The sequence below is a fragment of the Bombus vancouverensis genome, chromosome 9 (assembly GCF_051014615.1).
Source record: "Bombus vancouverensis nearcticus chromosome 9, iyBomVanc1_principal, whole genome shotgun sequence".
NCBI lineage: Eukaryota > Metazoa > Arthropoda > Insecta > Hymenoptera > Apidae > Bombus > Bombus vancouverensis.
This window is the reverse complement of record NC_134919.1, coordinates 5829062-5843562: the sequence shown is the minus strand read 5'-3', so window position 1 is coordinate 5843562 and position 14501 is coordinate 5829062. Positions and strand designations below refer to the sequence as shown.

The window sequence follows — 14501 nt, the reverse complement described above, 5'->3', positions numbered from 1 at the left end:
CTAGTCCCTGAACTGTTATCCTTGTAGTCACATAGTTGCGAGGAGGAGCGAAGACTATCTGGATAGCAAAGTGACTCGTTTATCGTTTTTTTTAAATATTTTTCCTTTCGATTGGAACCGTCAACGGGCAAAAAATTAACGTTGTAAATCGAATATTTTAAATTTGCTCGAGAGTTTTTTTAAAGCTACGAGGACGATGCTGACGATAAGATTTTTACTCGGAAAGAACATTGGAATTTTGATAATGTGCGATATTTTCTTTCTTTCAATACAAAAGAGAAAGATACTTGAGTGAATTTTTCGCGTAATCTATTTTTCGAAGAATGTGATCGAAGAAACTTTTTGTTAGCATCGTTTATAGAAATCTGACTTTTTAATTAATTCGTGATTATTTTATCCTTTCAATATTTGTTGACGAAAGAGATCATGTGGTACGTACGTTCCTTGATTTTGGATCTTCTTTTTTGTCAAGATATAAACGGAATCGCAACTGCTATCCAGAGTAATTTTTTAACTAGCGTAAATATCCCTCACCTTCACTATACCTGGTCCGTAACTGTTAGAAAACATGGCATCCCAAATTTTCTGAGATCACTATTACCCTTTTTTAAAAAACCATTTCTTTCACCGTTTATTTAACGTAACCTTGTGCTGACTCTCACCGCTTTTCTTACCCACCTTTTACCAAATTAGCAAATATATCTTGGTAACACGTGCTGGTATGCTTGGACTTTTGTAAAAAGAAAAGTACACACACGAGTTTTTTATTGTTCTATACACACATGTTTATATACACTATAGTAGATGAGATCAATATATTACTGTTGCATCTCTCTCTATTTCTTTCTCTTTCTTTATCTTTCTGAATCTTTATATATACATTTGTTATACATATATACATATATACATGGTAATATGTATATGACTGCCTCACCGCACGGATTCGAGATTTTGTAGTTTGTACATTCTTGTTCCTTTTTACCGATTCGTCGACGAATTTTCATTTTTTCTTCCGATTTTTTTCAATATATATATATGTTTAAATAAGGCGCGGATATATTTTCCTCTTTTTGTTATACAATTTGTTTTATCGCTGCGTATTGTTCGTTTGATTTTGTTTTCCGCCATTGTTTTTCACGTCGGATCGGGCAATCCTTCTGCTTTTAATTGCGTAACAGGATAGATCGTCGATTGCTTCGGCATGAAAACGTTGATTTGCGTGTAATGAAAATCTTCCACGACTTGGTTCTCGTTTGAATAAACACCGATTGGTCGATCATTCAATCACGCGAATTTTTCTTTCACTTTTTTCTTTTTTGTTACATATACAATGGATTGAAAATTTTCAGCACATCTTACTCTAATTTATTGAATTACGTATACTACGCATATATGCATTCTTGATTATGATATTGAATATAAATTGGCTGCATCGACAGCGTTTTTACTATTGCTTCATTTATTACAATGTATAAAATATCGCTTTTCTCATTGTTGCAAATACACAATGTTTATTTTCTCATTGTTACAAACTCACAAACTTATTTTAATTTATTTCCAAACAAGTTAATATTTTAAGCGACATAATAACAAGAACCAGGTCATTGAAGTATATTGTATATATCGTTTTTGATTTTGTGATTTATTTTAATTCATCATTAATTTTTTGTTTAATCACAGATAGTTATTCTTAATTCGTATATTATTTATGTATTAATCAAATTTATTATATCGTGCACTTTTAAGTCTATATTTTGTTGTAGAGGTTTTGTAGAGAATTAGTATAAAATTGCTGATTTCGATACGTTAATCGACCAGTCTTTCACTTGTTCTAAATAACAACCAAAGCCTCGATCGACGGTTAAATAATTTCTCAACAAAGGGGGAAGTTATTTACATAATTATTTTGTAATAATATCTTGTACAATATATTTTAATAATTGTTTTACTCTTTATTGAATGTAAATTGTCAATTTGGTTATAAATTTGATTATTCTGTCGAAGGAGTGTCGGTAAGGTGAATGGAAATTGTCAAATCCACTGTATATATATAATATATATAATCATATATGTATATATATAATTATCTTATATATGTATATATAAGATGATTTCTTTTTCAATTAGGAGAAGCTGTAGATACTTTCTAAGCAAAGGTAGAGAAAATTGGTGAAAAATATTTCTTGTATGGGTCAGTAGAAATAAACCAGACTTTTACTTGTATCGACTTATCGATATATGAATTTATATAGTTCCTTTTAAGGTGATCATGCAACATTAGATACTCTGAAGCAACGTACATACATATAAATGTATATTCACTCTTTTTACACTTAACATGCTTTACATAAAACATTTATAACTTCTTTTTTATTACTTTGTTGTGTATCTCAATTTATATTAACCTTTCTTTATTATTATGTTGTAATCTCCTATTTTTTTATGCATAATTATTGAATCAGTATTATTTCAATATAAATACAATTAAACTTCATTTAACTAAACCTTCAAGCAAGACCAAAATGTTTTATTAAATAATGAAATTATCCTAACTACCTTTTGAGTGACTTCCAAGAACTGAAGATTAAAACGATGGAAAATTTAAACATCGTCCCTTTATGCTACTATAAGTATATTCTCAATACTAAAACTACGAGACATTCTTGGAATAATCCATTTCTTTCTATATATCCACTCTAATGCTTATATTTATCATAATTTATAAAAGATGCATAGACTCAATAATTAATTGAGAGAAATATGAAAATGGGTCTGACTTAAAGTATTATATTCGAAGAAGCAATGAGATTCAAGGGAAAGAGCTTTTAATCTACCAATATTCTCCATCGTCACTTAGAAACGTGTTACACGCTGTCTCGAAACTATGATGTATCACTAAACAGTGCACATATGTTACCGATACGATCGTGATATGTCAGCGTGAGGATCTTTGTATCGATTAATCAACAGAAAACGATTAGTTGGGGTTTTTCGATACCATTTACTGGGTTCGATCGTATCAGTTTTTACGCCATCATGGAAAACTCGATGATACCAGTGATAGGGATTGCTCGACATTGTCAATCGAATATTATCAAACGAATTATGCAACCTCGATATTATTACGTCAAGCAGATCGATCGAAACAGGAAAATGATCGTTCGACTTTTTCTAAACTATTCGCTATTTCTTGAGAAAAAGCACAATGATCGACGCAACGATGAATTTTCTATACTCCATCGTTATATATATATATATACGTTCTCTTCGATAAAAGGAACAAAATTTAAGAAACTGCAAATTCGGGATATTATACTCCTCGATCTACGAGCGTCTTCAATGACGCGGAACGTATCTTATTGAAGCCATTCCGATTGTCCGAGAGAATAAATAATCTCTCTTCTTTTTGTATCGATCAATGTTCCAGTTTGTCCTAGGGAACTTAATAAACGTTTTCGAGCGGTGTATTTGTCGTACCGGAATCGAGATACCATGGTTATTGAAGTAGTGTGGGACCGTAGATCTTTTGGGAAGATCGTGAAGTTCAGGTGATCGGTAGAATGGTACGGAATGGAAAGGAGGAATCGTGAAGCAGCGGGTTGCGAATGTCGCTGATACTTTTAAACATAACCGAGGCATAACATTAATCGATTAACTGTAATACGATTAAAATACAGGCTAAGAAAGTAGGAGAAATTTTATCGTGAAATTTCTATCTTGCGGTTAAAGAAATCCCAAAAGTATCAGCGACTCGTGGGCAATTTTTGTTTTCTCTCTTTCTCTCTCTTTCTCTATTTCTATTTCTATCTATCTACTCTACCTATCCCTCTCTATTCACGAACCGAGTTTCTTGGTGGCATGCGTTAGTGCTCTTGGCTAGCCTGTAGAATTTCCAAGGGTGAAGAAACCCGTCGCGGAATGGCCTGTTAGAGAAGGAACGGTTTTTCTCACTCGACGCACGAGCGAAAAGGAGAAGCCTCACATCGTCAGATCGAGACACGATTTTTTCTGGCTTGATATAAGATATAATACTTGGCACTTGAATTAGAACGCAGCAGTAGAAGGGTGGTGCAGGCGTAGGCACATGCGGCTGCTCTTTAGGGATTTTACTAGTAGAAATTGCACGTATAATTGCGAGAACACTCAACGCAACACAGACAATGCTTACCTTTTGGCGTCGAACGGGCCTAACGCGGAGAAGGCGTATGTACTGTGAGACTGAATCGGCCAGCGAAACGCGTGAACGAGATCGGAACACTCTCTATCCGCTTGTTCGTGTTCGCATGATAATAAGAGTAGAACAAGTAACCAAGCATGGTTTATCGTTGATCCTTTGAACGTAAATTATTTAGAAGTTATTTAATCGAGCTCGGTCTAACATACTTGCGTTTCTTTTTTTCCTTGTAATCTTTTATTAAGTTAACGTAGATACGTCACGGTATATGCATACATACATACATATACACGTTATGATGTTTGTTATATCGATACTTAAACGATTTCAATAACGAAGAATACTTTTTACAAAGTTTACGAGACATTAAACTATATTTGTATTAATCTTTGTTCGCGTATCATCGTCTTTTATTTGGACTTACTATCGTTTGGATATAACTCTTTGATACCACGATCTTAAATTTCAAAATGGCGAAATTCTATGCAATATACAACTCTTTCCGAATATATTGATATTTAGTCGGTCTTAAATTGTACGAGCACGTATTTAAAGGATTTAATGAGAAAATAATGGATTGCAAATCGAAAAATGGTTATAAACCATATATTGAACAGCCTTCCCGTCGTTTCCCGTGGAACGCTTACTCATTATCCTACTTCGTTGTTCAGGCACATAGATAGCCTCTAGTTTCAGCCACATCGAAAGATCTATTCTCCCTTTCTCTTTTTCTATCTCTCTCTTCCTTTCTTTCTCTTTGACAAATTACATGCATATGCATACACGTATATTATATGCGATACGTATTATATACGATGTGTGTATGCAGTCTCATATGGACAGGGGAACACTCATAGCAGCGACTTCAAGAATTTTTTTTCAAAAAGTATTTACACGAGAGAGAATTGCTAAAAAAAAGATTCATAATATCCATCACAATCATCGCGTTAACACGTTATATGTGTTTATGCATATACATATACCTTTTCTTTTCTTCTTCTTTTCTCATTTTTTTTTTTTTTATTCATTCAAATATTTATTCGTGTATGGACGTACATATATGATACATATTGTATTATATATACATTACATGTATTTTTTCCATGTGTGTATACATATACATAGAAGTGCTAGTACGTACATATACGGATATTTATTCACACAGACATGCACCACTGAGCAGAAGGAAAGCGGGAAAGAGACAACATACACGCATAGATTGACACTAGCCCATGTCCCAAGAAACACTCTTCTTTCGAATATATCGTTAATCAGAAAAGGAAGAAGGAAAAAAGAATAATTTGCGATGTATTATAACGCGATTACGCTCACAGACTTCGTTGCCGCAGACGCACGCTTCTTTTCTTGATAATTAGTCGTCGAGATCGATCGTCTATTGGCCTGTTCTATCAGTCGACGTGCATAATTTTAATTAGCGGTTCTCAAGTGTATTGATACGTGTGAACGTATATATGTCATTCGAAGATATAATTATACTATGGAAGATACTTCGAAATTCTATCATTTACATTAAGGTTATCAATAATATAATAAACAATGAAGAAAGTGCTCTTTTCTCTAGTAGACAATATGTTCGAGATCATTTTACTTTTTATAATCACATTTACGAGTGTGTCATGGGCAACATTATCGAGCACTTTAATCAAATTATGTTAATTTTGCTATACAGATAAAGCGAGATGAAATATGTATATTAGATAAGAAATGGTTCTTTCATCATCACTCATGATCTATTATTTTTACATCTGAAATATTGTATATAAACTTGTATATTTTTGGATGCACAATATTCTGAAATCTTTTGTATTATATATTGTTTTTCATTTCAGAAACATTTCATAAACATTTTTGTACATTTGCAATATGTTGATTGAGAACTGCTATTTTACATGGTCGACATAGAAAAAAGTATGGATATTTGTATTAAGTTTTTTAATAAAACTGATTATTTCGAAGATGTATCGTTAATTTGAACAAATGAAAGATCTAAGCCAAGGTTGAGATAATTCTAGAAATGAATCTTGATCAAATTTCCCTTATATAACTACGATTTTTTGGATTCGTATATATATATATATCATTACATAATGAATTCATATAACGAATTGAATTTAATACATACGTATAATTACTTTTGTACATCATTAATCGAATTTAATTGTTATCATCGCTATAAATTTTAAGTAATATTATAATGACAGCTTCATCTTAACATCACACACTTATAAACTGTTTTATATTGTCTACGTAAATTCTTTATAACATCAAGTTTATCATTTAATCAATTTTCCATCTATCGTACAAATGAACGTTTGAAAAAAAGCAATAGTATCTCTTTTTTGGCGAAAGAATCTTTCATTCATCGACCATAATACACCTGACTCAATAAATTTATTTTATAAATCCAAAGAGGCCGATCGACGATTTTTTTCTTCTTAAAAAAAGAGAAAAGAATATAAAACAGATTGTAGAATCATAGGACGTGCACTAGCTTCGAAATTGTCATTCGAGTTCGACAGTTTATCATATTCGAAGTGGACACATACATCGAGAACATCCTATGATCGCTTCGAGAAGAGGAAGAAAGAGAATCGCATTAACATTTGCGATAATATGGCATAGCCGAAATGACACTCTAAGGATACTAACTATGTCTACTTTTGCTATTTCGTACATTTCTAAAGACTACATCGATTGTGTGAAGCGCTAATATAGACGAGTGATAAACTAATCAGACGCTAACATCGCTCGCTAACTGCTCTCTAACTAAAATTAGAATAGTGCAATAATATTTTCTATCGTGCGGCAACGATACAGTGCACATTGAAACGCGTCTTTCGATCTCACGAGGCCAATGACTAGAATAACTTCGATATATCGAGTCATGCAATGACACCGTACCCTCGTCAAATAGGAATATCTTCTTTCGAATTCCTTGGAAATTTCGTTTCGGTAAAACGGCTTTGTTCGATACGATATCTCGTACCACAGGAGGTTGCTGTACTCTTTCGTACGTACAGAACAAAACAAAAAAAGAAGGAAAAATAAGAAAGATTTGTACCCAAAAGGGAAAAAAAAGAAAATGTTCTTCTAAAACTTTCTCGATCCGTTCATCGACGTTCATACATATCCACCGACAGGTAGAAGCGATTATTTTTCATTGTGAAGAGCTAGTCAAACGAAATATAACCCTCGAAAAAAAAAGAAACAAAAAACGAAAGAAAAAGGGAAAACGAATCCTGTTGTATCGAAGAGTTCGCGCAAAATTCAACGAATACATACGAGCTACCTGCCAATGGACTAGGTAGACGTGTCGGCACGTGTAGTTATCGTTAGGCCTAGGTGTAGGAGTGTAGGACCTAGGTGTAGGTAGCCTACCTACCCCGCCCTTTATTTGGAACGTGTTCGTTTCCATATCTATTAACTATTTGGGCCGTGGCACGCATAGCGGTACAGCACTGTTAATCGTGTCTCTATGAGTGGCCGCGCAGCCCGGTAGCTGAGCCAAAACTTACTTCCGTCATAAGTGCAAATTTCCTCCCCCTCGCCAGCTCAGAAAAAAAATATAACCCACTAAAAAAAAAAACTAGCTAAGGTACCACCTGTGTACGACGCATTTAGCGATCACTTCGACTGGACGAGACGATACCGGTTCTCACCAAAAAAAAAAAAAGAAAAAGAAAACATGACCGAGTCTTATGTAAAAAAAAAGAGAAACAAAAAATAAAGCATACAAATTGCCACCCTTGTCACACAAGTGTATTGATGCGAGTGTTGTGTTTTGTTCTATCACGTGGTGTAGGCCATATTCGCCAGTTGTATCCCCGAGATAATTGACCTGATCGGGACGCGAAACAAGTATGGCGGCACTTTGAAGAACGAGCGAGGTCGCAGGTGAGAGACACAGCCAACCAACTAGCTTTCCCGAGTTGAGTCACCTTTCGCAGTCCTAATTACTACCAAACTGTTCATACTATCCCCCTTCTTGTATATGATGTACACCTGAATCTTCCTACAACAGCCCTCTCCCTGTCTCCAGCACGACGTCATGAAATTTGCCATATATTTTTTGTCCGTATGCACCTGGACATCTAAAGTACTTAACACACGATCGCATTTGCCTCGATGTCAGATTACCTACACGACCCCTTGATATGTTTCTATTGTCACAGATACACAGAATAGAATACTATATCTTTTACATCGACAAGCCTGAAAAAGAAATTCCTTGGATTGCCCGTTACGTTTTATATTTACACCCAACACACGTGTAAACATAATATACATAACACGTACGCGTGGGCACGAGCACGCGCGTTACATACACACGTATATGATGCATTATAAGTATATAAACGTATTATATTTATATATTTACGGTATTAGCGAGTAAATATATAAATATACACATATTATATTATACACGTATAGAGGCAGTGATTTAGAATCGCAGAATTGCAGTTCAGTACCGGCTCTTCGAACTAGTTGTCAGTGAGCGTTAATGCAACCGTGCTTCCACAGTCCCCGAGAACACAGTTCCCTAACCCTTGTCCACCGACACTATCAGTCAATCAGCTAGTCCAATTACCATCTCAGATTCACCATACCCCAGTAACTGGTGTTAGCTTGTTTGTTTACTTGACCGCACTTGGGACAAATACGGCTTTATCGCGCTAGTTTCCTCGAATCTTCACGAACAACGAGGAGCGAATGGTATATAAAGAAATTCATCTGGATGAAATTTTAATTAAAAATACTAGAAATTTATACCCATTTTATTTTTTTTTTTTATATTTTGAATCCTTCATTCTCAATTAAAGACGAAAGTTATACTTTGAAGGATACAATGACTGTGTAATAATGAATTAATTTGCATTCCTCGTTTTTCGAATTTCATCTAGTTGACATAATAACGATTCTCTTAACTGCAATTACATAACAAGTGAAAAGATCAATTCATCCGAATAACCTAGGCGTAGAAGAATGTATCGCTACCTTGATGCCATAATGTACTTGACATTAGATTTCCGTATCCAATCGTCGTGCGTGTTTTTATCGTACAATAAAATTGTCAAATTGTTCGTGTTTGGCGACAAATATCCACCACTCGTACAATCATGTTTCGCGGACGTGGCACAGAGCACAGAAAATATATAAATAAGTACGTTGGAGCTGTATTTCTCTCTGAGTGCAAAGGGTCAACGCCCAGCATGTACCCTGCATTTTCAACTAATATTTAGGTCATATATATGTATATGGCCTAAAGTTGCAATACTTAAGTGTAATAACCTTGGTGTTTTAGACAGCATTAATTATTGTTTTTACGTGTAAATCTTGGAGAAAGGACAGTGGTAAAGTGAAATTCCGCCTTGGATTATAAGCTCACAGGATGGACCATGTGAATTGTTACAGATTTGTTTCTCTGGAACTAATAAGTACATCAGTGTAATTATTTTTTCTATGATTTATCGTATTGTCTTTATGTTGTACGTATAACGGATATTTAGTAACTGGGAGATAAAAATATCGAAAGTTTAAAAAATACTGCTTTTGGCAACAATTGCTACAAATAATTTCTCACGAGATATCTATGACTCGTCCCATGCAAATGTAGTGAATCGAATAATGTTATTAGATCTACTACAGAAGAAAACGAAATGCTCCATGTTTTTAACTATTCCAAGTAGTAGAAACATTATAGTTAAATTGTATTATTAAATTAAATTTCTATTATTTATAACTAATTCTACAGATGTATAATTATTCTTCTGGAATTTAGTTCCCAAAAATTTTTTCATTATTCGTATATATGTTCTCAAATCTGTAATTTTTTTGCGTTTATTTGATCAAATAAGCTATAGCAGTGCATGAAATATTAATATATTCATTATGTTATATCCTAAGAAATTGATCAATTTTTATAAGTTCATTATTAAAAATTAGCGGATTTCGATACATCTATTATTAAGAGCTAATAAATTCTAAATCTTTATATATATATATAAATATTAAAAATAAGTAAAAATATATACATATTAATTATGTTGATTATCGAGTATTCTTTGTACAAGATATCCTTCACCTTCATTTTCAGTTGCCTGGAGTATACAATTGTTATAAATAATTTTCTTTTGTTCTTCGGATGCAATAACAGCATTTCCAATGATACGAAATATTTATTAAATAATAATGTAATAAAGGAATTACGTTTCTGACAGTCTCCGAGATTACTTTGCGTAACAATTTATATGACTCACCCTGTATACGCTTTATATACGTATATCATCAATACACGTATATAAAGCTGTATGTATACGCATATATGTACTTATATATTGCTAATCATGTGTCACGCGCTATTCAGGTTTTACGAAGGGATTGTCAATGGGCCAACAATCGTATGTTTTAGACTAGGGACGATTTTGTATAGCCATACATATAACATCCTTCTTAAATTGAACATCATTTTATAATTTCCGTTAGCGGGATTACGCTTTTTTTGTAAGACAAACAATAAACTCAACACCACCGGTAATTAGAGTTCCTTCAATTATGTAAATGAAAATATACTTATACACGATTTACGCATACAAGTATGCAGAGTGAGCCAACACGGAATAAACCATACGCTCCATAAAACATCTAGATTGTCGTTGTTATGGATATTTTTTTCAGAGTTACCAAGGTTATCAATCTCTTCCTAAATGAATCTATATGTTTTCCCCCTTGCATGTTGTAGCTAACGTTGATGAAATTTCCAACGTACAAGGTTAAAAGATACAGTTACAAACGAGCTAAATCGATGTCCTTTGGCAACGACGCGTTTTCTCTACATAGCAATATTAATAAAATACAGAAACTATTTTTTCAGTTTTTTTCTGACTTCCAGTTGGACTTTCAGGTTTTTCGAGTTTTCCGGAATAATAGGTTTTCCTCTCTTCTCGCACGTTAGCTTTTTCCTTTTGCTGAAAGAGATCTGTGGTGTAAAAATAAACGGCTCGTGATAGATTGATTCGTTCGAACGGTATCATGGTGAAGATTAAAGATTTTCGTCGAAACGTATCGAGAAAAAGAAACCTGTAGATTTATTTAGAGGCAGTGATAACGTGGATAACTTTGAAAGCAATGATCCCCTTGTTTTCGTCTCTTATTGAGAAAGGTATTTTGCAATCTATTTATCTCAACTCACTCTGTATAATTCATAGTCATCTTGATCTTATAGGCACACAGAGACAATAATTAACGGCAGTACTGTTGATCGTTGCACGTACTACTCGATACACCGAGCAGCGTCTTAGTGACAATATTAAGGTGTCACTCGTCGAATATATTCACTGTGTATGTTAAGTTTTTGCTTGATTTTTATCATTTATGCGATTTTATCGTCAGATCGGTAATATGTTCTTCGAGAAACTTGGTTAAACACAACTTTCCGACAGGCACGAACTTGCGGCGAATTTTTTTGTGACGCACTCGACCGCGAGACAAATAGAGAAGCGCATCAAGCTCGATACGAGATGTACTCCTTCAAATGATTTTCTCGGCTCGCATCGTCAGTTATGTATAAATCGATCGGTGAATAATACTTGCCAAGAGTAACGGTTCGAATTGTGCGAACTCGACGTGCGAACATTTTTCCACATTCGATTTGTTCTCTCTACATGGGCAATAGGACTCGAACGACACGCGACTCTCTCCATTCTAGGGAATTATACACGATATACTCATAACTTATCTCATAAATACACGACACTCACGTTTCGACATTCACGTAACAAAGCGTCGGCCCCGTATAGTAGATTAAAGAATAACCTCATCTGTAAGGCCTAATTATTGATATTCATTTGTTCTGGCCCATGCTGGATTCAGTGGCACACAAGATCCGTGTGTTTATTATTTTTTTGATATTTTTATGACAGATTAAGATTCCACGCAGACGAACGATTTTTTTACTGGATCCGTGACAATTGTGTAGATACACACGAATATACATAAATATAAATATAACAATTATATTTAAGCACGACGATGTTTTAATATTTTAATAATGTCAAATCAGTGATATAACAGTGCGGTTTCACGACAGTGACGCTTTGTGATTTGGTGAAATTATATTTTCAATGATGCAACACGCACGAGAGCGACACACACGAAATATAATAACGCAAAAATATAAAAATGCTGGATCATATAGCGCTGCCACTGCGAAATCGCAACAATGTTGCATCGTTCATTTGCAGTGAGTGGGTCGATTACGATAGATTGTTGAAAAGCACGCGGAACTCGTTCGTCTGCATCGAGTTTAATCGTGGAACATCGTATAATCGCGCAAACCAGCCTGTGTCTGCTGAGTTCACGATGAGCCTCGCATTAGATGCCATCAAGTAGAGAGGATTGGGCATGGAATGTCTATGGCGAATTTTTTTTTTCTTATTCGATGCAATTAACACGTTATCGTCACTCTAAGCAGTATTTTGTATGAGTTATTTTGTACTAGCAAGAGTATGTGATTATTAATTCACACCGCACGTAGAATTAACACGACTAGAGATTTAAAAACAAGTGAATCTTGTGCTTGTAACTTGATTGCAAGGATCGAACGTCAACGAGCCTGCACTCTTACGTATTTCATCCAGTTCTTTTTGTCATGTTTATCTTTTGTCTGTATAACTGTATGTCTAGCACAGATGATTTACCCACGTATGTGTGTGTGCGCGCGCGTGCTCGCTAGCGCGAGCGCGTGTGCGTAATTATTCGATCGCATTAGTTGGCTAAAACGACTCACTCCAATTCCTATCGCAGTTCTGGTAAGTTTAGTCCATTAATTAGTTCTACTTATATTTACGTCTACGTTACATGTATATATCTATATATCTATATATATATATATATATTATTTTATACATATATACATATATAAAAGAAAAGTAAACGGGAATACGTGCGATTTTTCTTAATTGTCAAGCAATAGTTTTTCGCAACGTTTGCAAAGTGAATAATTTGATTCTAAATTTCATTCGAACAGACGTGTCGTTTTCGATCAATCGACGCGGATCTTCGAGCCGAAATTCGTTATTGTGGCAGCAGACTAAAATGGTGTACGAAAAAAAAAATGTTCTCAACGATGTCCATATTTTTTTCTCTTCTCACTCGGTTGCGTTGCTCTCGCGCAGATTCATTTGACCGTATTTACGCCCTCGAGCGGCATCGCGACAAGTGTACCCTCTCGAGGAACGTGTTCAAAGAAAGAAAAGCAAATGGAAACAGCAGAAAAGCGGCTGGCTGGCAATCAGAGAGAGAAAAACGTAACGAAATCGTTAGTCGGTTGATACATATGTATGTATATTATATATAGAGCGTGTACACATGGTAGTTGCTTGTAAGTCTTTTTTATCTTTTTTTTTTTATTTTTGACTGTCTGTACTTAAGCGGGAGTGGAATCTAATTCGTTCGTTGTGTTGGCAGACATATTGTCGTGTGTGGCCACATCACCTACGAATCAGTCTCGCACTTCCTCAAGGACTTCTTGCACGAGGATCGTGAGGACGTCGACGTGGAAGTTGTCTTCTTGCATAGGTATGGTTATCGATCCGATATTTTACTATACCTAATAAGACCTCGTGCATTTTTCTCCTAGTTTGATCTCATGTTGGTCAACGAACCACTGTATGATTGATCTATCTATAACAGACATTAACCTCTGACCTTTTCTTACATAGAACAATTAGACTGCTCAACGTAATTAGTGGATCGCTGCTCTAAACAGATTCATTGCACTAATCAAGCAAATGAAGGAGCTCTACGGGCTTGTTAGATCGATTGTACTACAATAACGATTAAATTTAAGACGATCGTTATTAGACACGCATTATATTCGAAAGAATATATAGATACAAATAGCGATATAAAAATCAAAGTGGGATCCCCTAATTGTTTTTAGCAGTGTACTTTCCTACGTGCATAGTGTTATGTACATTGCAGACAGATTATTATACGATTATACAGGATGACACATTTCTTTCCATATCCAATCTTAATTGTCGAATAACTTAATACAAATATGCGAACGATCTTGTACAATACAAATCCAATTACTATCAAAATTACATCTTAATGTCTCTTCACAATCAATTACCTTAAATATCACGATGTATTATATGTGCTAATCGTTAACCAATACAAAATTAAGTAAGTCTGCTACTGTAATCGTTACCGATAAGCAGTCATATCGAACAATGTCATGCGATATCGATGATTTTCATGAAATGAGAATAACCATGACTTGTAGTATTATAATGATGTGACA

The 14501-nt window shown here is 34.5% G+C and overlaps 1 protein-coding gene across 31 annotated transcripts in view; it reads left to right on the top strand.

Moving 5' to 3' along the window:
- The window catches only part of slo (calcium-activated potassium channel slo), a 107925-nt gene that overhangs the window by 48644 nt on the left and 44780 nt on the right, over nucleotides 1-14501 (top strand). For 26 of the 31 annotated variants that reach the window (XM_076621666.1, XM_076621665.1, XM_076621664.1 and 23 more), the window contains one exon: nucleotides 13661-13771. In XM_076621666.1, the coding sequence (XP_076477781.1) occupies nucleotides 13661-13771 (111 nt within the window). Of the gene's footprint in view, nucleotides 1-7997; nucleotides 8090-13660; nucleotides 13772-14501 lie in introns of all 31 variants that reach the window. The other 5 variants (XM_076621675.1, XM_076621673.1, XM_033346086.2 and 2 more) reach the window with 1 other exon arrangement.